Here is an 11,727-nt window from a genome sequence, read left to right on the forward strand (position 1 = left end):
TAATTACGAGCCAAGTAAGATCTTAATGCTATGTTATTAAAAAACAAACAGTTTATTGTAACATATCTCAATTGGGTCATTCGCAATATTAAAATATAGTATATTAAAAAAAGTGAAAATAAAAATTTTATTATTTATACGCAAATAAAGTATTCGTAGAGCTGAAAAATTTAGTTTTTAGATCATGAATACGCAAATTTCGTTGTATATTTAAACAGAATGTATGCATTATATAAAATTACTAATTAATTCTATTTTTTACAGAGATAAGATTTTCTAAATCAAATTTTTCCCTGAAATAAATACTTTTTACATTCACTATATTTCATATGATATTCGTATGATTTTATTATTGTACATTAATTAGACAGATTGCTATTGCATAACGCATTTTAAAATAATTTTGTATCATTTATGTGTCAGTTTACATTTGTATATATATTTACTTTATATAATCATGATCGTTAGAAACCAGATATCGAATATGCTTGCGAAGGAAAGAGGAAGCAGAAGGAAAGGTCCGCCATTGTGGAACGGGGATTTCGTGGCTGGTTGTACGCGGGGGAACTATAAATTTTCAGATCGTGAAACAGGAAGGCGAATACATGCCTCAAGTCCCTGATACGGTCACGCACGTGCTTCTTCGCACGCACCGTCTCTCGTCGTTCCCTCCTTGAAATTTTATCGCGGAACGAATCCAACGAAAACGATCATAAAACTTTGCACTTTACAACCCCCAGACTCGGAGAAGTCAAGCGCGAGGGGCTGAAAACCCGGCTCGTAACCGAACAGGTATAAGCATGCTCAATGCCCTCCACTAAGTCCTAAACTGAAAACTGCACATTTATATTTTAATTACTCTGACCTCACGTTCTGACGAGACAAATGGCACCTTATTTCACAAATGCAACGCGGTCCACGTAATATTAAAACCGATAACTTAATAGTATAAAACAATATAAGATGATGAAACTTCTTAATTACTTTCAATTAGAGTCATTGTAAATTATCATTTTTTAATTAAGTTTTCGTTCGAGAGAAAAATTGATAGAGTAGTTTACTTGTATATTTATGACATTTATAAATTTGTCAAGACTTGCGAAGAGTGCTAATATTATATTCATAAGACAATTAAGATGCGTTGAAAATTTCAACATGTAACAAGTCCTTGTTACGTTCTATATGTAAAGAATGCTAAAAAATTTATTTGCAGACTATCTGGAATACGAAAAGAATTATTTTAAATTTAGTTTTATTTTTAGCATTAAAAATAAGAAATTTAAAGCTTTGTACCCTCCTAATATTTTAGCATAACCACATCCGCGACTTTCCTCGCTTCCGCACAACGTGACTATGAAATACTGAGAGAAAAGAGGGAGTGACGAGAACTGCACTCTCTTTAGCGCAGACAGCAAGAAAAGATACAACGAGAAAAAAAGAGTCTCCCAGGAGGTTCAATGGCGCACAAGAGATAAACCGTCGGAACGCATTGAAACTCCTGCGTAGTCGAGCAAAATGAAAATGACTTGAATCGTTCAAGAGAAAGCGTCACCGTTCGAATAATTATTAACAAAGATTAGAATGCGATTGAAACAGGTGCAAAGAATTTGAATCATAAAAATGTTATTGGATAGTTAATCGCAGTTCATTTAAGCTGCTTTATTTAAGCTACTTATGTTCAGAGTATTGTAATCTCACAATTTCATAAAACATTAAATATTGTTATGTTCTATGTATTTAATTAGATGTAGACTTTCATGATTTTGTATTAAGCTACATAAGTTTCATAAATAATTGAAAGAAAATTTTATTTAATATTGTGTAAATTATTTTAACACAATTTTTCTTTGAAATTTATTACGTTTATTTAATTTAACATCACAAATAAAAATTAACATCACAAATAAAAAGCTTACAAAAGAACAGCATCAAACTTTTGCTGGAAAATTATTATTATTATTATTATATATAATTATTATTAACATTCAATTATAGTTAAACTATATTAAATAGCAGGAATATTTTTATTACAACGAAAAAAAGCATTATTTGAGTTGTGTGTGTATGTTTATGTTTAAAGTAGGTATTATAATCCTAGCTTTATAAATTTTTAAAAATTTTGGTTTTATGTATTTGATTATATAAATATACAGGATGTCTACAAAACAATTTATTCTTACCTCCTATAAGAATCCGCGAAATAATTATTTTAAGAAGCTATTCCTTTAAAGGAAGCGAGGCTTCTTGAGATAATCGAATATATATTTTGCGGTTTTTCATAATTTTGAACCATTTCTAAAATGTGGACAAAAGAATATGGATAAAAGAAAGACTTTATAGACTAGTAGATTTTTACGATGATATTAAACTTCAATAACTAAAACAAAAAAAAATTTGTTTTTTATTTAATACTGAAATCTTTTTAATATGATTCCATATTTGAAACTTATTTATCAAAGATATTTGACATCACGAGTTATTAAACGAAAAATAGTATTAAGTTTAAAAATTCAGTAATGATAAAAAAGTCCGTAACACACACACACACACACGTGCGCGCGCGCGCGCACGCACGCACACCTGTACACAATAGTTGTATTAGGCTGGCCACACACGTTCAAACAAATTTGTCAAATATGTTTGCGTAAGCCGTTTGTGCAAATTAATTTGAACATGTGTGTCAAAAAAGTTATTTGTGCAAGCCAAAATAACTGTGCAGTTTTCTGATACACACGTTCAAATAAATTTGCACAAGCAGCTTGTGCAAGCATATTTGACAAATTTGCTTGAACGTGTATGGCCGGACTTAGGTTACACAAATAATCAAATTCAGGCTTTAATAAATAAATCAATGAATGTGCTTATTAGAGCTAACAAGTTGTTCAAGTTGTTCAACATTAAATTAATTTTATTAAAAATATAATTATATGCGACACGATTACGAAAGCATGTATTCTATTCTTTGAATAAGGATTGACTAGTTTTTTAGAAATTTGGGAACTATTTTGTGAACATTTTTACGGATTAGTATATATAACTTTATATACTGAGAAGGGCCCAAAATAAAGATCAAAATATATACGAACATTTTTTTTAAATAAAATTAATTTAATGTTCACTTGAACAACTTGTATTCTAATAGACATTATACTTTCATTGGATTAAATTAAACGCATGGCTCTCAACTGTATGTTTCAGGACAAAATGTCGATGACTGGGAGCTTAATGGGATACGAAAACAATAACGATGTGAACCAGGCCAAGTGTAAAAAGCCGTTGAAGCCGCTGCCGGTTGTATCGAGTATAAGCTCCGGTGGTGTTACCACGACCACGGGCAAGTCGAAGAGGGCACGAAAATCTACGAGGAAAGAATCATGTATACGCGGTCATGTGAACAGCCTCTGGTCCGTCTGGTACGGCATCGTTGCTGTCGCTTTTCAAGCGTACATAGCAATGAGATACGCCAGACGATTCGCCGGTAAGATAGCTCTACCTCGTTTTATTCTGCTAAAATACGCCTCTCTACGGGATCGATCACGTTAACAACATTGGATTATCCGAAAATCTCCTTTTGGACCAGTGATTTTGTCTCCGAATAAATTACCTATTTACTGTCACGTACAATTGAATCGAATCTGATAATCTCTCATCAATGCATATTATAAAATCTTCGATGGAACCTCCTCATTCTTTTTGATATTAACATAAGATTATACAACGATTTTATATCTGCAGAATTATTTGATGTATAACTTTAATGAATTTTTTATGAAATAAAAAGAACAAAGTGATGATTATGAAATTACTTTAGCGACTTTGAAGCGCTTCTCTTCCCCTTTCATTTGTTACTTTAATCAGTAAAACTTCTGAGCGAGGTTCCGAATGGTTCGTTGCTTTTCCTTATTTTCTGACTGTTTCCGGCGGCGGTTTTGCGTAAATTTCTTCTCTTGGCAGCTAGTACGAGGCTTCCGTTACCAGAGGTCGTTACGTAAAAGACACACGGTAGAGACGGAATTGCCAACGAAATTTTTCATGTTATCTATCTCTTTCCAAAAAGAGATCTTAATCCTATCCATTTCGATAGGATTAACAGAAAATCAGAGAATTGTTAGTTAAGTAGATTGTAGATTTAAGAAATTGTAAACGAATTAACATCCTGTTAAAAGGATTTTAATGTTGTGCTTCCTGATAATTCTTTAATCGACTATAAATTTAAATAGGAATAACGAATGATTTTCCTTTTCTTTATTATCGCTTTTCGTTTAATTACTTGCGATATCAAGAAAGCTGTTTAATTGCCCTATAAAGTGAGATTATCTTTCCTTCGAAAAAAAACTTTTTTTATCGTAATTAGATTAAGAAACAGAAGGTAATCTCTAAGTTTATAATCTCTAAGTTTTTTCATGAAAACAATCATAGTAATTGGTACAATTTTGTAATTAAGAAAGCCCAAAATAAGATTTTAAATAAAAATAATTTGCCTTTTTAAAATAAGATTTTAAAAAGGTAAAAATTTTAAGTTCGACAAATTAATTTGTTTTTTAATACATCAATATCAATTCACATGCTTCTTCTTAAATATATTTAGTACAATATGTAAAACGTTATTCTTTCTAATGTGTTTAATTTGCGTGTTTTTGTTTAATTCCTTTAGCTTACTTGTCATTACCATGGCCAGCGGACGCGCCACCTCCTAAAATTGAATTGTATGCCTGCCTGGTGCTAGCCGGCACCGGAGTTGTTCTACTTCCGGTGCTACTTGGTGCGGCGTTCTTGAAACTCGGTAATCTAGCAAACGATGGAATAAAATTAGGTCGACATTTGAGTGCTTGTTCGCGCGACCCTCCATCTTCGCTTCTCACTAATAATCCTGATAATAGTAAGTAAACCATAATTTTAAAGTACAAAATAAGTATTTCACAAGTATAAAAAAGCGCACATGATATGCTGTAAAGTTTGTAATTATTGTTAATTGATATATTTAAGACATAAAATAATTAATAGCTATCTTAACTTATTTTTATTTGAATTGAAAATGTTGATGGAATTTTTGTTGTTTTTAAGCAGACTGTAAATAGATATCTGGATCTTTAATTATTTTATGTTTATATAGTACTTTATATTTATACGTAATACTTTTATTTTGTTGTTATGTACATTATATATTCAAATCAAATATATATGAAAACAGTGTTTAAAAAAAAAATTTACAATAAATCTGATACATAATATCATATTTAACATTATTAATTTGAAAGTTTAAGAGGGAGATGACTTATTCAAAATTTATATATATATAATAGGTCGTTTAATAATTTGATGCAATTCTTTAACTATTCGAAAATTTTCAAAAATTTTCCTTTACAGCACATAAAAGTACAATCTGTCATTTCCATCGATTGATACAATTGAAATAAATTTATGTAATAACACCATAAAGAAAATTGAATATAGGTTAAAAACTAATATCTGTTTTACGTTTTAATTCAAAGACGATTGATTGATCTTAATTACAATGTATAACTTCAAGAAAGACGCTGAGCAGGGTGATAACTACTCTTTTTTAGGTCTGGTGAATAATTTATGGAGACACGGTGGCCCTACAGCGACCTTCGTGCATCTCTGCACGGCCATGTGCTTCCTCCTACCCTCTCTGCTCATGGAAGCGAGGCTAATACACGCTGGATTTCTGCCAAAAGGTAATATAAATGTCTCTGCATTGCTACTCGTTACACTTCTTCTACGTTTAAAAGGGAGACATATGATTTAAAAAAAAATAAAATAAAATAAGTAAAATAATAAGAGTATAAAGGAAAAATATAAAATAAATAATTAATATTGTGTCAAGTTTTTATCATTTTTTATTCTATTAAAAACTATCAATGCTACATGTTACAAGATCAAGTATCTGTGTAAGATAAAAAAAAGTTTGAACTTTCTTAAGCAATTTCAAGAAAACTTATCCGAACGCAACCTTAAATTGTATTTTATGCTACTTTAAATTGGGAAAGTGCAAATTCATCACACGCTCCTTTTTTCACCTTTTCTTGAAATTCTTTTACCAAATACTTAGTCCTCTTTTAATGTTAGAAATTTACTTCAAAGTTCTGATATTCAAGACTTTATACCTTTTTTCTTATACCTTGAAAATTAGATATAAAAAATAAATAAACTAAAATAACTAATTTTACGTTGCATTTAGCTAATAAGACATTCGCTTTTTCTTTAATACACGCATTTTATGAGCTTGTGATTTTATAAGCTTCAAATGAAATATTTCTATCGTACTTTTCGCTAAAATACACACTCTCGCAATTCCATATTTTGAACACGTTAATAAATAAGATAGCGATAAAAAATATAAATAATTTTACAGATTATTTTTACATTTCGCGATAAGACACCGGTGACTTTGCCCATAAATCCAACTTCCTGTCAAACAGAGCAGTGTACTACGCTTTCATTTCACTTTAAAAGCGCGGTTACCGCTCCCGGGCAATATTGAATGAGTAATAGTCGAGCTCAACGATGTCGACAGAAGCAGGCGTACACTTTGACGTACCACGATTCCACGCTCGCTGAATTTTCACGGGGACAACGCGGCAGATATATAACGCGAAAGAAAACAATAAAATCCACGTGCGAGACCGCGCATCTTTCCGCGATCACTTTTCTGGGAGTTTCCCATTTCGCGTGCGCACCCTCGCTTGTGCAAACAATGGGATAAGAGGGTTTAGCGAGGGAACGTACTACTGTTTGTTAATGCAGTACGCACTTGAAAGTACTTTCGCTTTACTGATCTGCAAATGTCATTTGATATTTAAATTAAATGAGACTTCTAAATAAGACTGATAATTTGATAAATTTTTCAGTGACAATAATATTGTTAGACAAATGCAATAAAAAAAATTTTATATTTTATTGAAGCACTTTACTGCTATTTATATAATTTCTTCGCTACGTCTCAAAAAATTTTTACGTTTATCTGAGATATTATAAATTGCTTAATATTTATTTTTTAATTTGACTATTCAGTTTTTATATTTTATCTTTTTCAACAACCAAAAATTATTTCCAGATTGATCGAATAATTTTATACGCTTCCAGATTTATAGCAAAGAAGTTGTAATAATTTATAGTCATAAAAAGAGAAAGGTAGCCATCTAAATATCCTAACACTTCTTAACTTTATTTTATCAAGCTGGTACTTAACTTCACTTCTCTTTCTCTCATAGAGTTTATATTAAATTTCATAGAGTTTATATTAAATTTACCTTAAGTTCTTCTTATACAGTAGGTAAATAATTTACAAATTGTTTGTTTATAACGTTAATCGATGCAACGATACACATCATCTCGCAAACTTCAAATTGTCCAGCAGATGATGGGCAACAGCTAATTTGGCGGATGTACGTTAATCTCATAAATTTTAGCTAATGTCCGACCGGCAGGTAATAATCTCCATAATTAAAGCGCCGCCGTAAAGTCACGTTCGTTCGAACAAACACAATGTTCGCGTCTGGCGCAGGTTGTTATTACCAAAACTACTAAATACACTCGCGAACACATTGAAACGAAACAACCAGACGAACGTTTCGTCCGACGTACGCGCAGCTTAAAAATTGTACTGTCTCGCAACATGTTCGAAGTTTCCACGTCCTATTTACCGGCAGGATAATACCAAGCGAGATATTCTCGGTTTCCGGAAATATCATCAACCGCTGAGCAGAAGGAAAGTTTCTACATGGTTTCGCCCATCTCGTTGGCGAGCAGTCGCGCCGACCTGAATAAATGCATTTCTACGTCGAAGGCTAAACTCGATAAACCGCGATTTACGGCAAGATTCCTTGACGCATAAAATGAGAAATTTAACGGGTATCTATACGCGTGCTTCGAGCTGCCGTTTCTAACACATATGTTACATATGTGACATCGTGATATTTTAATCTATTGAAAGATGTAAATATTGAAACTGCTAATAGCATAAACATTAATTAACACTATAAAGAATCGCATATTTAAGAAGAGTTATGTCCAACAGTCGAAATAATTTAAATATAAGGTGTTTAGGATTTTTTAAAGAAAACTATTTAAACATTTTTCTTTAGAGAATATTTCTCTCTTTAATGACATCAGTCAATTTTTTTCATTTTTATATCTATAAAATCCTATAAAAAAGTTAGTTTACAAAGTTTTGTAGATCATTCACAAAGTTTATTAGATTAATATATCGTATTTACAGAAAAGCAAACTTTAGAGTGTTAATTATCTTATTAAATACCAAAAATAATAATTAACATTCAAAATGGCTTTAATTTTGAGGCGCTTTGGAGGCGCACAAACAATAGCCATGCATCTTTTCATGAATAAATTCTCGAGGCAGCTAATAGTCTTTAGTTCATTAACCGATGAAAAAGTTTTTGTTGCAGAGTTTTTATGATATTTAATAAAATGTAACTAAACACCTTACTGCCCAGATAATAAGATGACATTATTTGACATCAAAATAACGTCAAATATAATATCATCTTGTCTTTAATGTCATTTTAATCTGAAAATAATGTCAGCTTGTTACTTGTTTTATAAACACAAAACTTTATGTGTTCAAACTTTTTTGTCACTCTGATTTTCGAAATTTATAATCCAAACATACAATTTGTTTGAATAAAGTTATGCAGTTAGATAGCAGACGACAATATTGTTGTTACATCATTGCCTTTTTAATCTTTTTTATTGCGTGCGATCGTGCAATATATCACGTTAGGAGGAGAAATTTTCGAGCAGATGCAGCAGTGGCAGTTCCAGCTTCGCCAGCGATAACACACACGGTAGTAAACTCGTCGATGTCATAGGCGAAGGTGTGCAGTGAACATTATTCATCCCCATACGTTCCCTGAACTACAATACATTACTTAGTCTGCACTAAACCAAGCTTGCTTTCTCGACATGAAAATTATTCTAGGGCATTATATAAAATCTTTTAAATTTATTTAGATGTAATACCCTGTAAGGGTAAAGGGCAGCATATAGCGTCTGTTAAGAAAATAAAAAAGTATATATACAGTAGTTCAAGGCTAATTAAAAGAGAGAGAGCCGAGTTAGTTTTAATCGAGGTTTTAATGCTAACAGCTAATGTATATTTTAAGTAATCAAATAATATTAATTTTTAAATAATTTGAAATATACATTAGCGTTAGCACTATAAGGAGTTCACTAGCAATAATTAGTGAGCGCTTGTTTTTCACTTTTTATTAAATGTATTAATGTGTCCAAATATTTCAATTTATTTTCAACATTTAAATGCGTCTCTTTCAATTATTTAGGAACGAATAGCCTTTTTTGTGTATAAATTACATATTACATTCTTTATTATTAATTTTTTTTCATATAAATGAGAAATTGTTGAATATTTTGAATAGTACTTGCTAAACCTCCTTATTAAATTAATCATATCAATTTCTGTTATTTACACATAATTATGAATATTTTTGCAATTGACATTAACGCGTCTTGTACAGAAAATGGATAAATTATGTATTTACAACATTTATTTTAAACTCTGTATTTATAAATATAGCAAAAGTGTTTTTGCAGCGCGACGTATCGGCGAAACGAGTTTTCCACCGGATTGTTAATTAAATGCCCGGAAAATCAAGTTTAATCGCATTTCTACGTTCTCCAATCCCAGGCTGCTTACAGCCGATTTTGAAATATCGACGCAGACAGGCAGTGTTTCGGACTTTAGCCGCATTAATACGGGGAGTCAATATATGTGTATTACACGCGCGCGCACGTCGAAAGGATATCCAACGTAATGCACTACCGAAGCTTGCAAATAGGTATCATTCGCAGCGCGCATTAAGCTCGCTCGTAATTACAGTAAAGTGACGTACACAGTCTGCACCGACAGGACGTCGCTAGTAACATTGCCCGTAAACGCTTGTCCGTGCACATTCGCTATTATTTCACTACACTTGCTAGGACTGAAAACTCGATTCGACTGAGAGCAACTGAGAGATACTTCCAGGTTTTTCTACCCAGTTCCGCCGCTTAATTACCGGCGATGTCTCATCCAGCGAAATTGTTCACAAAATTAAAATCTTTAACTTGGAGGCGGTTGTACAATCTGGTGCTGTGTGCTTTCCGTCCTCGACATCTGCAGCGGACTCTTTTTGCGAGCTAGGATTAATTATAGACTAAAACGCAAACGATGTCAAGTGACAAGAACATTTTTCATACTTTCATACTTTTCATTCTTTTTCTGCTCACTCTCCGATGTGTAAATCTATGGTTGTCTCCTAGATAAATATTTTTATATCAAACTTTCATCAGAGAATACTTTTTGTTTTTTAAATTTCACCACTAGATTTTTATATTTTAAATTTACTTTTTTTGATAATATAAGAGCCTTTTTTATATTTTTACATTTTAAATTTATCTTTTTCGACGATAGAGAATCTGAATTTTTTAAATAATCAAGTAGGATAGACCAAGACGAATTGGATCAATATATATATTTTGAGACAGTTAATCAATATTTGCTGTTAGTTTTGTTATTTCTTTCAAACAAGCTGTTTTTGAAACAAAAAAAGTAATAAAATTAATAACACATAATGACTATCTCAACATTTACATTGATCCAATTCGCTCTGTGATCCAATTTGCCTCGGTCTACCTTAATAGGAAATTTTACACTTCTACGCTAAAAAGAAAGAATTGTGTGTGACAATAATTTATAGAACCAGGAAAAGATACTATTTACCCAGGTAGAATACGGAGTCATAATTAAGTCACAGAACGTCATCATTTGATATCTAAAATTGACTTATAAGTGACGAATGAATGAAGTGAGTCATGATGATGTTCTCATGACTTCTGTGTTCTACTTGGATAGTTAAATGTTCAAACATTTTCGATAATTTTATTTATCTCTCTCTTCCTCTTTTACAGAGTTTATATTAAATTTGCCTTTTTAAATTCTTGCTTAGAATAATTTAAAATAATTTTATTGTTTATCGCGACAACATAGAAAAAAACTTTTCTAATATACATAACATAGATAAATCTATTTAAAAATTACTTTCTTTTATCGTTTTGTTATAAAATTATAAAAACATATTTTTTATTTGATTTTTTCTTGTATAATATCTAACTTCAAAAGACTATGTAATTTGTAAAATTATATTATTATTAAGATCCAAAATAATTACTTAGCTATGTTATATTCTAATCGGCTTTGGAAATATACACGCAATTTATCACGATTCAATGCGCGGGTGTTAGAAAACAACGGCTTTTCTGCGAAAAGCGTAAATTGCGACGGTCTGAAGAATAGCGAGACAAATTGCAGTGCTCCATTTAACCCCCGTAATTAATCGTACGTATATAACATCCAAAGAAATTCAACAGCGAGAAATGCGAAAAGTTGGACACATAGATTACAAGTTTGTACTTTTCCTTGACAGTTGACGTGCATTAATCAAATGGTACAAATAATAATTACCAAGCACAAAAGAGTTCGTAAAATATGTTTTAATAGCAAATTCACAAATTATTAATTGATTCGAAATTTTTCTCTAGCTCTGGATTCGATTGAAAACCATTTTTTGTATAATATTTGTAAAAAATATCTTTGCGATCCGTGAAATAAAATTTCTTGAAATTCACTCGCAAAAAGCTAAATTTAATAATAAATGATATAGCGTCATCGTATCAGAAGATTGTCGA

The 11,727-nt window shown here is 31.3% G+C and overlaps 1 protein-coding gene across 2 annotated transcripts in view; it reads left to right on the top strand.

The window, feature by feature from the left end:
- Window positions 1-11,727, top strand: part of LOC108748408 (protein tincar) — a 42,373-nt gene that overhangs the window by 2,673 nt on the left and 27,973 nt on the right. For both annotated transcript variants that reach the window (XM_018486568.1, XM_018486566.1), the window contains exons 2-4: window positions 3,199-3,478; window positions 4,655-4,879; window positions 5,568-5,699. In XM_018486568.1, the coding sequence (XP_018342070.1) occupies window positions 3,205-3,478; window positions 4,655-4,879; window positions 5,568-5,699 (631 nt within the window). In that variant the 5' untranslated portion in view covers window positions 3,199-3,204. The remainder of the gene's footprint in view (window positions 1-3,198; window positions 3,479-4,654; window positions 4,880-5,567; window positions 5,700-11,727) is intronic.

This window comes from Trachymyrmex septentrionalis, unplaced genomic scaffold (genome assembly GCF_001594115.1).
Source record: "Trachymyrmex septentrionalis isolate Tsep2-gDNA-1 unplaced genomic scaffold, Tsep1.0 scaffold22, whole genome shotgun sequence".
In the NCBI taxonomy this organism is placed as follows: domain Eukaryota; kingdom Metazoa; phylum Arthropoda; class Insecta; order Hymenoptera; family Formicidae; genus Trachymyrmex; species Trachymyrmex septentrionalis.